Source organism: Stigmatopora argus, chromosome 9 (genome assembly GCF_051989625.1).
Source record: "Stigmatopora argus isolate UIUO_Sarg chromosome 9, RoL_Sarg_1.0, whole genome shotgun sequence".
Taxonomy (NCBI): domain Eukaryota; kingdom Metazoa; phylum Chordata; class Actinopteri; order Syngnathiformes; family Syngnathidae; genus Stigmatopora; species Stigmatopora argus.
The window spans coordinates 7,112,763-7,127,464 of NC_135395.1; the positions used below are offsets into that span (position 1 = coordinate 7,112,763).

A 14,702-nucleotide genomic window follows, 5' to 3' on the forward strand; every position below is an offset into this window, starting at 1 on the left:
GATTAACCCGTTGAACCCTGGTCTGTCTCCTCCAATGCCGAATACGCTCCATTGTTAGACAAGATTAGACAGTTTTAGCCGTTGGAGTCAGATGCTAAAACTTAACGTCTAACAGTACCAATCAATAGATTTCCACTTAACACTTCAGCATTTAATTCAGGATACAAATATGTACATGTACATTTACATAATTATTTGAAAAGAATGAACAGACTCCGCTGCACAATATTTCAAGTAAAGTTATATAATTCAATATTAAGGATGCAAGTAAAAAGTTTCCTGTCTTACCTTTAATTTCACCTCGGTCATATGTGATAAAGTAAAAAAAAAAAGTTTATTCGTCTTTACAGACAATATATCTATTACACTGCATTTATCCTGACCAGGTTCAAAACCCGACTGTACAAACTGGTTCATGTAAAGATTTGTATTTTACCCAACAACAATTCAAGATTTTTTTTAAATCTATTTTCTCATGATCATAACTGATTAATCATCAGCACAGTCAATGTCCAATAAAAAAAGTATGAGTCCCCAAAAATGTTTGGGCATTCTACAAAAAAAACATCTCTACTGCAGAGGTTGTTTGAGCTCAAAAAGTCCAGTTCCTCCTTTAACAACCTTGCCAACAACAAGGCAGGCTGATGGGGACGCAAGCTGATCTTGGGAACCTGAAAAACATGCAAAAAAAATTAAGTGAGTAATGACATTTAACTTGATCCACTTCCTTTTTTTTAATGGGTAAAAATAATTAGGTAGGTAGGGCTTCCTGAGACTCAAGTGTACTTCTCAAAATATGTAAGAGTGAGAACACTGGGTACGGTTAAATTTAGACCTAGGCGATTAAACTATAAATGATAATTATCGTAAAAATATTTTTTGTCAACAATAAGAAAAATGTTGATAAAATTCGATAGATTTAAACTGCAATTACACCACCCGAAAATCACAAACAACAGGGGCACTGATGCCACGTGAATGCTAGTTTCAGACCAATGTTCAGTAGACGAAGAAAACAGCTATAGAGCAGTTAACACAGCATGAAAGTGAAAAGAATATAACACAGCCAAAATGAGCAATTATAAAGATGCAGATAACACCTAGCCGATCCACTAAAAGATGAAGTCTCTGTCATTTTCTTTTTTTTAATGTCTCTTGAATACCTGTGCACAAACGGCAGCCTTATTGAAAATTTCCTTGACCCATTTTAATCCACTCTACTCATTGGAGCACAGCCTGTTATTATTTTCTTACTTGATATCAAGGAGTTTCCCCATTTTATGCAAACGTTATGAAAACATTGTAAAAATGTAAAACTTGTTGACTTGGGTTAAAATGGGTCAAGTTCATTATCTTTTTTATTTATTAAATGGCCAGATGAAGTAAATTTACATCGTTTCTTTTTGTGAAGTTGAAAATAGTCTGCTTGCCAATGTTAATGTCTTTAGTTGTTTATTTTATTTATTCCTTATTTCATAGCAACTTTTGGTTTGAAGGCAAATTTATAAAAATAAAGATTGTCAGATTTCGAAGATTTCACATTGTAAGTGAGTTGTCTTCTCTTTGTTGCACAACAAAAATACTTTTAAAATCATCATATTTGATACTCTCCTTTAATGTATTTATTTAGTACTTATTCAAAGAAGTTTGAAGTATCACATTTGAAAGAAACTGACAGTTAGTGATAATTATTGATAGTGATTTTTTTTAAATTGTCATAACAATTTTTGCCATATTGCCCAGGCCTAGTTTAAGTGACAGAATTTTTTTAAATTAAATATATAGTATATGGAAGTATTTGAAATCATGGTGTGTGTTGATTACTCTTTAAAGTTAGCTTAGTTTTTACACATTAACAATTCATGCACACGAAAAAGTCAATGAAAACGACAATCAAACAGGATATTATTTAAAAAAAATTGATTGTCCTAATTTGAAACTTTAAATGAGTTTTTTCCAGGCGGTCAATATTGCCCATTTCTTGGTTTCATAAATTAAAATGGACCAACAAATGTGTTTAATGCGCCATAGCACCCCGCAACAAAGAGTACATTTGGAAATCGCGATGTTCCGATTTGATACTCAGCCTGATAAAACTATTTCTGGAATAACATTAAGTGATTTATCATTAACTGGTTACATAATATTTTGCATAATTTCTACCTGATCTAAGAATATGGACGTTGGTTTGGCATTGGAAAAACATATCAAGAAAACACGGATTGGAAGTAAAAAATACCAGTAAGCTTCCCTATTCTCTACCGAGAGTTTTCTCACCCAGCATGGTTGCCTGTTTGAGGAATTTGTAGCCCGTTTCAAAAGTCATCTGCTGCAAAGGGGAAGCGTTGGACACGATAGCGTGGCGATTCAGTGGTTTATACACCCCCTCAAAACACATGTAGTCCGCTACTAGGGAAAGATGCCTGGGATCCACTTCGATTCCTAGAGGAAGATGGGCAGGGTTTGTCCTGAGCTTAGGACTTTGTTGTTAGTGTGTGTGTGTGAGCTTACCATAAACTGCAAATACATCTTTGATTTCTTTCTCTATGACTTTGAGAGCCACTTCAATCCCATATGTGGTCGCCATGGCGTGGACCTCATTAGAATAAAGTCTGTTGACATCAAGGATCTGGAGGAAATCGCCTATTAGCTGATCATTCTCATATTTGGAACAATTACAAGACATAATTTGAATGAAATGGTCCACGTACGTCGCTGTGCTCAAACATTTTGTACATGTTTATGCCCTCTGTATTGAGAAGCATCTCTTTGTCTCCAGTCGCAGTTGTGCTCTCATTCAGAAGACATCGAGTCAATCCCATGGTCTCCATGATAACTGCGTTCTGAGCCATGGCTGACACGATTGAAGACAGGTCAAAGTGCATTTTACTCAGTGGCAAAGCCAGGTCCACCTGCGAATGGGGGAGTGAACACAGTACAGGATGAATGATTTGATGGGGAATTACTTTGAAGAATACAGTGGTATCTCTACTTTCTTATGACTTTTTCAGGTTAAGAAAAGCATCAATGAGAAAAATTAGTTCCAAGAAATAAAAGAAATTCAAGTGACGAAACGCAAAATCAAACATCCCCCTTTAGCTAGGAGGAACCTGCATCCCATGCTCCATGTTGCTTTAAGTGTACCTTCAAAGAATGCCATTTGTCATCACAGAGTTCTGTCGTGGTGTTTGTTTTTCCGAGTGTGCATAAAGCAACTTAATTTGTTGAATTAATCATTTTAAACTGTGTGTTGAAGTGTGTCTGTGTTTGTATTTGTTTGTTGCGAAATGCTTGCCTTCTCTTTTCACCGACGCACTTGCCCGTCAATAAAAAAAACTCATCTTTTTTCTCTTTGGTGTTTCTCCCATCTTTCATGCAAAAACTGTACACTTTGATCATTTTTAAAAGGATTAGTTGTTACTACATTAAGGATTATGGAAGGAATTAAGAGAATTTACTACATGAAAAATGTGGAACAGGTTACAAAGCCACTTTTAGAGCAAATTAATTACGCAAGTAAAGCTACCACTGTATTTGTGTTATTAAAACAAACTTACTTCACACCAGAGTTGGTTCTTCAAGTCGTATCGGTAACCCTCTATGGCCGGATTTGAACTCAGAACAGCATTCACTCTCATCTCATCTCCCCCGTGTTTTTCCCCTCTCCTTCTCATCCTTGGTTTCACATATGTTGACTCCATTTGGGATTCCTCCATGTTCATTTCATCTTTATTCACCTCCTCCTCTTCCTCTATATCCTTTGTCTCATCTTCCTCTTCACTGTCATAGTCGACCTGCAGGGGAAAAATAGCGTGTATACCTGATTGACAGTCAATACTGGTAATTAAAAGGACAGAACATTCTGAAAAGAAATGTCCACTAATATCGGGTTTCCCCTGAAAGGCCTTTTATAGCGCGACTACAATGCGGTTACAACCGGTCAATAACTGTTTATAACACATCTTTAGCTTGACAGGGGGGCAAAAACAAAAAGCCCAGAAAGCTGCCAGGCATATGAAGGCCTGAGGGAAACCCTGAATATTTTAAAAATACTATAGAACATCTATCATTCATTGCCATACTTCCTCTTCTTGCTTGTTTTTTCTTTTGGCATCAGATGCGTCAGCATCGCCTTCATTCCCTTGATCATCAACTATCTCTAGCTCAGTCTCTTCGATCTCGTCATCTGCCTGATAATAGACAATTTGGAAAACAATTAACAAAACAATGTGTCATAATAATTATACATCAGTCAATATCTACCTCAGTTGCGTCGGCCAATCCCTCCCCATCATTGTTTTTGTCCTTCATGGTGGCCTTCCTGACATCCAGAGCAATGGATGCTAGCTTTGTGTTATGCTTTTCAATGGCTTTAAGGAGGAGATTGAAAAATCTGAGGAAAGAATCATTGATAGTATGTTAGTATGCTGTTTACATGACTCGTGTATTGGATGAAAGAATGTTAATAGCAAACCTGGTTTCCATGTAGTGTAGGATTTGTTGGGGTGAGAGCAACTTATCTTCAGTGTAAAGTTCAGGTGGAAGAAAGTTAAAAGTGATTTTAAATGTCCGCATCTTTGAGCGAGGTGGACTCCCGATGCGCAGCGCCTCAACTACATCAACTTTGTGTAGTACCTGCTCTTCATACAGGCCAGAAAATAAAGGAGAAAACAAAATGTCGCATGAGAAGCCATGAAGTAACACACTGAAATGGAATAAGAGTGTGTCCATTCCCACCTCAGCCAAGCAGACCCTGGTAAGTTTCCTGCGAAGTTTCTGAGCTCTCTTTAATGCTTTGTTGTTGTTCAACACTGGAACACTCATCATTGGAGTCTTGATGCTGGAGCTGGCCACCGTTAGGATCTCTCTCAGCCTGCGACATAACCAGAGATAAAAGTTACCGACTTTTCTTTGACGCCATACTTGTAAAATTGTAAAACTGACTTTACCGAGGTATTCCCAATGTGACATTCATCTCTCCCCTGCCAGCAAAATGGAAGGTGTTGAGTGTCATTTGGGTGGAAGGCTCACCAATAGACTGCGCTGCCAGCAGACCCACAGCTTCCCCTGGATCACAGAGTGATCGCTGCCACTTGTAATGCAAAAGTTGTCGCAGTCTGCCAGCAAAGAAAAAAAAATGAATTGTTGCCTCAAGTGAGAGGAAAAAAAACACCTAAAAATACCCAAGAGCCAAAAGGTAAAAATTAAATTCAAGATTGCCGTTTTTTTTTAGGATTAGGGTTTTCGAATCTACTGTTACTTTAAAAGGACAGAAATGCTCATGTAAGCATACGGAAAGGTTGGACAATAAAGAAAACCGCATAAAACACTTGAATCCTTAAATGCATGTCAAAAATATGTGGGTGAACATTTCGTGTCCTTTGACAAAGTGCTACCAAAAAACTCAAACCAATCTAAACAATCAAATCTAATGCTTTACATTATATGCACCTGTCATTATCCAGGCCGTGTTGACACTCTGTGTCTCGATTTGCCAAATATTTCTCTGTCATGTCGTGAAAGCTTTCAGAAACCGATCCGAAGCTTACGTCAGGCCGAAACAAGCCCAGGCTGGGATCGGGACAGCGGGAGGATTTTCTTCTGTATTTTGATTGTCCATGATCATCAAGAGCCTGCCACTGTTCTATCAGCTAGGGAAAAAGTTTAACAGTGCCAATGAAAAATTTGTAAAGTTGATCACATCTTAGGTGCAAATGGAAACTATATGACAGGAATACCTTCGCGGCAGCATTATATCTGCCATGATGATGTTGTGTTGCTTCTTGTTCGGTCTGCATCAGTTGGGCCATTTTCTTTTGTGAAAATAACAGGAATCCACCTATAAGAGGTTAAGATAAAATAGAATAGCTATGGTTAGTAATGGCGGTGATATAACAAACAGTGACATTTTTAATGTGGACATTGTTTTTGTACCTCTTCGAGGACAACCCTGTTCTCTCTTTGCTTTCCAGCGTTGTATAGCTGAAAAATGTTGATGGGCACTTTGAGGATCCAATCGTTCCAGCACCTTATCCAAGTGGTGTGACTTCCTGATTACCTAAAGCAAGGTTTCATAGTTAACTTCTTAATTTTGAAGAATATACACCATTACTGAGTTTTCGTGTTTATGAGCCAAAAAAAACAGGTTGCTACTTTAGATGGTGTGCTAGTGCAATTAATCACTCATATTTGAAAGATTCTGCAAACACATGTTAGACAACATATCAAAACCTCATTCAATGAGAGCAACAATCAATGTGTGTAGTAAATAACTATCCCCAGAGGCCAAAATAGAGCACAGCGGGGCCCATCAACTACACTTTTACTGTGGCAGCCATTTTGGCCAGTGGCACACATGGATAAATGTGCACTGAATTTGACAAGGCTGCCATGTTTTAAGCTCATTTAGATGCGTCAGGAAATCATAATAAGAGAGGATGCTCTATTTTCAACAACTGATTGTTTACCTCAAAGTTATCTTCTATGAAAGGAAACTGCCTTGGTTGCAGAAACTGTGTCTTAGGGATATCAAGCCCATCTTCACCATACAGGAACTGAATTAGTGATCCATCACTATCCCTCACCGTGAGATCATACTGTACCACCAAACCTTCGAGATGTTTTATGATACATCTACAGATTAAAAAAAATTATAGAAATTGACGAAATAAACATGTTTCCATTTGAGCTGAGCAAAAAAGCTAATTTACCTCTGAAGGTATCCTGATCTGGATGTTTTTACAGCAGTATCCACAAGTCCTTCTCTCCCAGCCATGCAATGGAAGAAAAATTCCTGAGGGCACCAGGAGTAATAGGTTAACACTAACCTAAAATGCATAGCGTTGAGCCATTAGACCAATCTTGAAGACAAACACCTGTGGTTTGATCCCTGTGAGGAACCTCCCGGAAACAAAGCCCCCTGCACTGGGCGCTGGGTCATATGGCTGATAACAGGGTAATGCTTTCCCAGACGGCATCAGCGGAGGTCTACGACCTTCTAACTCAATTTGACCTAGTAAACATGAAATCTGATACACGCACATAGATAACAAGAGCTTGCTGGACAACCTTTCAAATCATTTCAATTTCTTTGAAAGCAGTAGAGTGGGGAAATGCACCTGCATGGTGTTGACAGTGGAACCCTTGGCGCCTGACTGGACCATTAGTTGGAGGTTGTTGTCAGGAAAGGAGGTGTGAAGACCAACAGGCATACATACCTACAAAAGACTTGAAATGGATTCACTGGTATTATGCATTGCCATACAAATTCAGAAGTGAACCGGGGCAAGGTAGAGACAAATTGAAACCATGCACAATGAGATATTCATATGTGGACCAATGCTGGCATGGATAAAATAAACTAAACTTTCAAAAAGTATTAATGTTACCTTGTTAATATCATTGTTCACTTGGTTGGCCACTTCTTTGAATTTGTGGTCAGCCATGCTGAAATCTCTCTGGTCTGGATTGAGATGAGCATCTTGCCAGCGGCTCTTGGCCTCTGACTCGTCCACGTCGTGGGGTAGGTTGAATGCATTCTGTATAGCCTGAGAGATGGAAAGATGGATATTGTCATCATAAAAACAATAGAACTCATTGTTTTTTAACTTTGGAAACAAAAGTATTTAATGCAAAGTTGAAAACACAATGCTGAAAGACTAACAGATGAAACCTAAGTCAGCTATCACCATTAACTGTTTGTGTGTAGTCCACATCTATGCCCATAAGTCATGATGAAGCCCAATGGGGCCCACAGACTACACATTTACTGTTGCAGCCATTTTGGCCAGTATCACCCACTGAGGAGGATGCACTGAATTTGACAAGGCTGCAATGCAATTTCCAAAGTGATTGTCGCAATCCTGTTTGCCGTTTGAACGATTGAAGATGCTCAAACTCACTTTAGTACCAATCTTTAGGGATTCTTGAATAATCTGTTTCCTCTTTTTGTTCGCACTAGATTTAACCAGGATGTCCTCAACACCTAATAAGAAAAAATAAAAAATCATTGACAGCAAATGCTTTACATATATGCATGTGGGAAAAGAATAGTTTCACTAACCAAGAGTGAATCCTCTATATAACTGAAGATAAGCAGTGAAGAGTCTGGCTAGACAGCTGAGCAGTTTTCCGCTGGTCTCCCCTCCGTAAAGTTCATAGCAACAATGGACCAGACCATATGCTGAGGAGCCGTAGTGAGCTTTGTCCAGAACACCCACTAACAACTCACCCTCGCGGATCACTACCTAACAAGTAGAAAACTGGTGTTAGATATAATTTGAATCCTTGTTGCTATGTTTATATTCCTGAAATAAATGTGCACCTGCGAGTCACACATGGATTCTGGCTGATAATTTGGGATGCCTCGTGGAGGAACTTGAATCCATGCTTTGCTGGGGATTTTCGATTTCCCAATCAGGTTCAAAGGCACAGCCTTGTGTGGAATAACGTTGAGGAGGAGAGTAGACACCACCTAAAATCAGGCAAAGCAATCTTTAGACCCACATTATATAGAATGCCAACTTTGCGTTCATTAAACTAACTGGAAAGATATATGAACCTTTTTAAACTGCCAAAGTTTGACAATACTAATGGCTTTACCGCTCGTTGATAAGCCTAGCGAGCCGCCAAGCTTTTCACAATACCTGCTTTCCAGTCCAGAGTTTCCTTGGCTTGAGTATAGCAGGTGGGAGCAGTTTAATTCGACCTAGTTTGTCAGTTAATCCTCGGTAGACCAGTTCAGTGTACTGGTCTCTTGTGAAGAAGCAGCCTCTAATTGTCATTCGTGTACCCGAAACCATGTGGTCCTGAATGAGGCCAGCCAAAGGCTTTCCATCCTATGGAACAACAAGAACTAGGGTTAAAACAAACTCACTCAAATTTAGTTATTTAGTTTGATGTTTAGTTTCATCAAGGCAGTTTAGATACCCCACAGAGAAATCCAAAGTTCTGTACATGCAAAAACTAGTACATTGTTTTTGTTGTTGTTGTTTTTTTAAATAAAAGCTAATGTTTCTGACCCTATACAAAAATGTAATAGCTCTATGGGTTTTATAAGCCTGGCAGGCCACCACTTTTCCTGCCCCCAAGAAACGAAGACACAATGGCAAGATTTTATGGTCCATATATGATATTCCTATTCTCATTCTCTGACTTGGCACTGTGATACCGTGTCATTTTATAACATTCTACATTTAAGCATCTTTAGTAAAATGCTTAAAATAGCACATAATCTTCAATATTTATGTTATCTCATCTCATTTTATGAACCGCTTTATCCTCACTAAGGCCACGGGGGTGCTGGAGCCTATCCCAGCTGATTTCGGGCCAGAGGTAGGGGACACCCTGAATTGGCGGTCAGCCAATCACGGGGCAAAAGGAGACAAACAACCATTCACGCTCACACTCATACCTAGGGGCAATTTAGAGTGTCCAATTAGCCTACCATGCATGTCTTTAGAATGTGGGAGGAAACCGGAGTACCCGGAGAAAACCCACGCAGACCTGTGGAGAACATGCAAACTCCACACAAGTGGACTGACCTGTATATGAATTCAGGTTTCCCAATCTGAGGCTGACGCGCTAACCACTCAGCCGCCGGGCCGCCCAATTTATATCATTTTAGAATTATTTCTAAAAAACATGGTGGGCCACCGATGGGTTTATCCACGATCAGGCTTTGCAAGTTTTCCAGGAGAAACGCTGTCAAATCATAAACTAGCTCTAACCAATTTTTTTTCAACGATTGCTTAATGTTTGAGGCATGAGTTTCTGATTTTCTTGCAACGGCAATGCAATCTACCTTTGGTACAAGGTACTGTTGGTTGGTGCTGACTAATGTGTAGGCCTCTGCTCGCCCAAGCTCACTTTGAGGAAAGTGAGCATTCATTTCATCTCCATCAAAGTCTGCATTATACGCTTTGCAATTGGCATAGTGGAGTCTCAGGACCTGTTGCACAGAAACATGGTAAACCAATATGAGTTAATAATGACTGACCGAGTCATATATGGTTCATACCGATCGAGATTGATCTTAAAATAGACAGACCTTCTCTCCAGGTAATATGCGTGCACAATGAGCCTGGATTGATGGTCGATGCAAGGTTGGCTGTCTGTTCAACAACAAAACATCTCCATTCTTAATATGGCGGTTCACCTGGAGAAGCAAAGACTTTATGTTGCAGATTGTTCAAAATGAGGAAAAAACTCTGAATTGACTTACAATTTTCATTGGCATACTGTGTGGACCGGGGCAGGGCGTCAGCAACTGCTTAGCAACTGCTTCTCTTTGTGCAAAATTGTCGGCAGTCAAGATGGTTCTCCTGCCATCCTCACTAATGACCATCGTAGCACCTGGGTGAACATTTGGCCCGTTCAGAACAGCCTGACGAAGCTCCTTCACATTCCACGGTGTGACGGGCTGTGGGTACGTAAGCTTTGTGGCAAACACCTGAAAAAACAAAGTGAATGACTGTCAAGGAGAAATGTAGCCTAATCAAGGCATTTGCCAATGATGCATTTCCACCAAAGGTGGATTAAAATGTGAACTATAATACTATAACATACCATAGGAATTCCTATCTCATTGGTTTCGATGTACATATCCGGACAGATGACAGATCTCGCAGCATAATCAACTCTTTTCCCCATCATGTGTTTCCGGAACAAACCATCCTTTTTCTCCAGGAGCTTCAAAGACAAAAAATTACCTTAATTGTACAAAAGACGTAGTTTGCCTGTGTTTGTCTATTCTTTATATACCTGTCTTATTCCAGGGCACTTATCTGTCATCATTTTATCTGTTTCACTGTCAAAGACGATGTTGACATGAGTCTGAAGGCGAATCCAGATATTGTAAAGTTTTTCTGTTAATGTCGTTCCAGGAATCTCCAATTGAATTGACTGGTCTTCCCCCTCATTTTCCTGTGACTGATAAAATCAGAAATTAGGTAATAAGTAGGTACAAAATTAAATAGTTAATTCATTCTTGTTCTGGTTTATACACTAAAAAAAATCTTACCACATCTTCTTTTGTATCATTTTCAGCTGCTATGAGCGAAAGCAGTTTTCTTACAATTACACAGTCCTTCATGACAGCTTGTAAATTGACCGTCTGACCATTTCTAAAAATCTGTTCACCCAGGCGATTTATTGGACGATACCTGGCAGAAAAAAAGACAAACATGATGGTTACACATCTTTAAGAAAATCAAGCTAATAGTGTTATTTAACGGGCTTCAATTTACCTGCAAGGTGGAACCACCAGTAGCTCTAGAAAGAAGAGATCTGGAGAAAAAACATCCCGTTTTTGGGATCCTTGGATCTCTACCGACCCAGAAAACAGGCTTTTGAGGAAGAAGCCTAACAAGAAAAGACAGGTTGTTTTGGAAAATTAATTTAATCTCACATTTCACTGGTACCTGTGTAAAGCTACTGGACGACAGACATGGGAGGCGATCAATTAATTTTCTATAGAACTAGCGAGTAGGCTAAGTGACATGCGACAATTAGTGAATGTAAAATTTTAGCACGTGTAGGTTCACAGGTAATAGCGCAACTTCACAGACATGATCGACAAATTACTTGCGAGGGCACTGGACAGCTTGTCAATATAGATGAGAGCATTATTCTAGCAGCGTGCGACCAGCACTTACCTTATGATACGTCTCGGCATGTTTTATGGGATTTAAAAAAAGCCGCATGGGAAATGGTTGGTCTTTTTCATTAACCAAGGTGAAAAACTACTGTATTTTCACGACTATATGGCGCATCACAGTTAAAGGCGCAGTGTCAGTAACGAGTGCTATTTCTGTATTTTACACACACACAGGACGCACCGTTTTTAAAGACGCAGTCAGGCATGGCAAAACATAAACCAGCTTAAACATATGGACAATTTTAGTATTGGTCCATATATAGAGCGCACTGGATTATAAGGCACCCTGTCTATTTTGTAGAAGATTTAAGACTTTTAAGTGCGCCTTATAGTCGTGAAAATACGGTACTTCCGTTAATTCGCACAAAATGTTCTGCCTCGGCATAATTTTGCTCAGAAAAGACACCGGTTCTCTTCAAATTCATAGCCAATCAGAAACAAGGGATGACGCAGAAGGTACAGCACAGGGCTTGTCATTGTCGCCCACCGTGCAGTCACGGCTTGTGTGTTTCAGCGCAATAGCAATGACTTTCGCCATCGCCTCCCGTGCGTCTCAGCCTAAAGATAGAGTTGCCGTACCTTCATTTTCCCACAGTTTGTTAATGTGTTCTCTAGCAGTACTTGCAGTCAGGTAACCTTTGTCTCCAACCGCCATGCCTTTAATTGAGATATACAACCAAAATATTAATATATACGTATTAAGATTGTGAGGATTCTTCAAAGTGGGGAGGACAATTCAGTATCCACCAAGACCTAGAGTTGATTTGAATGACTTAACAGACTCACCCTCAGTTTCTTTATCGGATCCTGCTTGAGGTGGCATTGTGACAATCAGCTTACTATTGTGCTCACATCGTATGTTAGACCGTTTGTGCCTATGAGCACACATCAGGTCAACAATTAAGGCAACAAAAAGTAGTGATAACGAAAAACAATCTTTTTTTGCAAAATGAAAATGGAGAATATATTTCAGAATAAACTTTTTATATACGTTACCTGCAGTAAGGACATTTCCGACTCTGCATATGGAGCCGCCAGAATTCATTTATCAAACTGCTTTTCTTTTCAACAAGATGTTTTACCTGGAAAAAAAGACAGAATGATCATGTTCCAAAATCAGACAAATTGCTACTTTTAATTAAATATAATGTTGTAAATTAACTATTAGACAAAAACAGGCACTTCAAATTGGAAAAATATACAAAAATCGCCATATTATTTACTTGTTAACCCATACACCAATGTAATATAATATTAAGGGAAGTGAAAGAGAGGATGTTTTTACTGACCGGCTTGCTATTTCCTGTGCTTTCAGTAACATCAATTGAATCAGTGAATTTTTTCAGCACCGCTGCAATTTCGTCACCTGTGGGCTTCTGATTTTCTTCCAGGAACTAACAAAGGAGCAAGAGAAAAGGATTAAAATCTTATATATATATCACACATTGTATCACTTTTGAGGAATAGTGTAATCACTTTTGTGAGCTCTACACATTTAATTACATAAAGCTTTGGTGTTGGAAACAATTTTCAAACAATCCATAATTCGGCCATTTAGTTTGGATGATGGACTTTTAAATCAAATATATGCACATATTGATTTAAAGTCTTATTTGGATGTATTACAAATAATTATTATTTTTTATCATTTTTTTGTTCCATCTCTTATACTATATGAAAAACATACATTATATGGGACAAAATGTTTTTTTAATACTCAAGCATTACAAAATTGGAAAATTTACAATATTTTATTCATCGTGAAGATTTAAAGTTTATACCATTTTTGATTACGGAATGTAATTTTAAAAAATGTTTTTGTATGTTTTATATCATAAAATTAAACCTCACCTGCCCAAGAACCGCCTCTATCTGGTAAACCTGCTGCATGGCTCCATGATCCAGTAACTTGAGCTGGTTTAAAAGCAGGTGAATGGGTGCCCGCGGACATACCAACATGTGGCACGACAGACATGAACCCCGAATCAAAAGATAGAGTTTCTGTATAGCAAAACATGAGTTTTTCACAACATTAATTCACAGAGTTAACAATGTTACAATGCATTTGGATGTCCGTTTGTGATTCTTACATAAAAAAACAGTGGGTTGTATACAGGTAGTGGGAGTTCAACGTGTCCCATGTGTCCTGGACAGTTGTTGAAGTCCTGACAGCAAGTTGAACATGCCTGATGGAACAGGAAAAGAGATTAATGGTCACCAAGTTTTGAATGTGATTGTCACCAGTGAATAATTCTTTCTTTTTTTTACCAAAACACGGCTTCTTTCAAACTCACTTCTTTGTTGTCCCCTGGCCCCAGGGCCAAGTCATACAGGCCATTTAGGGCCACGTTGCCAACTCCATCGAGCAATCTTGGGTTGGTGATTGCTTTTACACTCAACTTTCTAGATTTAATAACAAAACAGGGTCATTTACTCCCAATAAATACCCGACAGGCGACTAGACCTCCTAGATAAATTACAGCAAAATACATCGAGCTTTTGCAATGTAACTTTTATTCGAAATATTAGCGATACCTCTGTCCGCAACAAAATAAATACAATAAGTAGCAATTTTACAAAATGATTCGTGACATTTTCAAAAACGTGTCTATGTTTAAATGAATTTTTATATAAAGTGAAACTTTAGCAGGAAGCCAAAAGCTAACCTCACCTGATCTCTTCGGTAGAGTACATGCCAAAAGACATGCCCTCCAACCGCCGCCATGGTGAATCCTTCTTAAATAACATGATGAATGATTAATCAGAGTTCAGTTTGTTCATTTTACGATAAAATAAATATGTTTTTAATCCTAACGGGGTTTTCTGGCCGCATGCGACATGAGGCCGTGCTGAGGTTCCCACGTGTCGCGGCGGGTCTGCAGACTCTCAAAATGGGTAGGGGTGCAGATACATAAATATGAATACGATTTGAGAGAAGAAATTGCATAATTGAATATCAATTGAAACTTAAATAATAAAAAATAAAATTAAGACTATTTTAAAGTTAAATATTCTACGGTAATGCTATATATTCGTGTATTTTCGA

The 14,702-nt window shown here is 38.7% G+C and overlaps 1 protein-coding gene and 2 non-coding genes across 3 annotated transcripts; all 3 read right to left on the minus strand.

The window, feature by feature from the left end:
* Window positions 1-129: 129 nt before the first annotated feature.
* On the minus strand, window positions 130-14,677 carry polr1a (RNA polymerase I subunit A). Its single transcript, XM_077608844.1, has 37 exons — window positions 14,328-14,677; window positions 13,951-14,059; window positions 13,747-13,842; window positions 13,508-13,657; window positions 12,946-13,050; window positions 12,653-12,738; window positions 12,443-12,531; window positions 12,236-12,313; window positions 11,247-11,361; window positions 11,021-11,162; window positions 10,762-10,929; window positions 10,567-10,689; window positions 10,223-10,450; window positions 10,049-10,156; window positions 9,803-9,949; window positions 8,646-8,837; window positions 8,324-8,473; window positions 8,063-8,246; window positions 7,902-7,984; window positions 7,389-7,547; window positions 7,119-7,217; window positions 6,876-7,028; window positions 6,711-6,793; window positions 6,468-6,633; window positions 5,935-6,058; window positions 5,739-5,839; window positions 5,452-5,651; window positions 4,950-5,117; window positions 4,738-4,873; window positions 4,475-4,635; window positions 4,264-4,393; window positions 4,083-4,190; window positions 3,558-3,794; window positions 2,712-2,912; window positions 2,512-2,629; window positions 2,278-2,442; window positions 130-671 (listed from the first exon to the last, which is right to left on the minus strand). Exons 1-37 carry the CDS (start codon window positions 14,402-14,404, stop codon window positions 571-573), a joined length of 5,040 nt encoding a protein of 1,679 aa, XP_077464970.1. The 5' UTR covers window positions 14,405-14,677; the 3' UTR covers window positions 130-570.
* Window positions 6,254-6,390, minus strand: LOC144083005 (small nucleolar RNA SNORA5). Its single transcript, XR_013303440.1, has one exon. It is a non-coding gene; the product is annotated as a small nucleolar RNA SNORA5 (small nucleolar RNA).
* Window positions 7,697-7,833, minus strand: LOC144083006 (small nucleolar RNA SNORA5). Its single transcript, XR_013303441.1, has one exon. It is a non-coding gene; the product is annotated as a small nucleolar RNA SNORA5 (small nucleolar RNA).
* Window positions 14,678-14,702: the final 25 nt, after the last annotated feature.

Excerpts from the sequence above, each read along its gene's own strand:
- polr1a (XM_077608844.1), bottom strand. The coding sequence starts at position 14,404 with ATGTTATTTAAGAAGGATTCACCATGGCGGCGGTTGGAGGGCATGTCT. Across the intron at positions 12,314-12,442 it reads ATCCGATAAAGAAACTGAGG|GCATGGCGGTTGGAGACAAA; the intron begins GTGAGTCTGTTA and ends TCTCAATTAAAG. Across the intron at positions 4,636-4,737 it reads CCAGGGTCTGCTTGGCTGAG|GTACTACACAAAGTTGATGT; the intron begins GTGGGAATGGAC and ends TATGAAGAGCAG.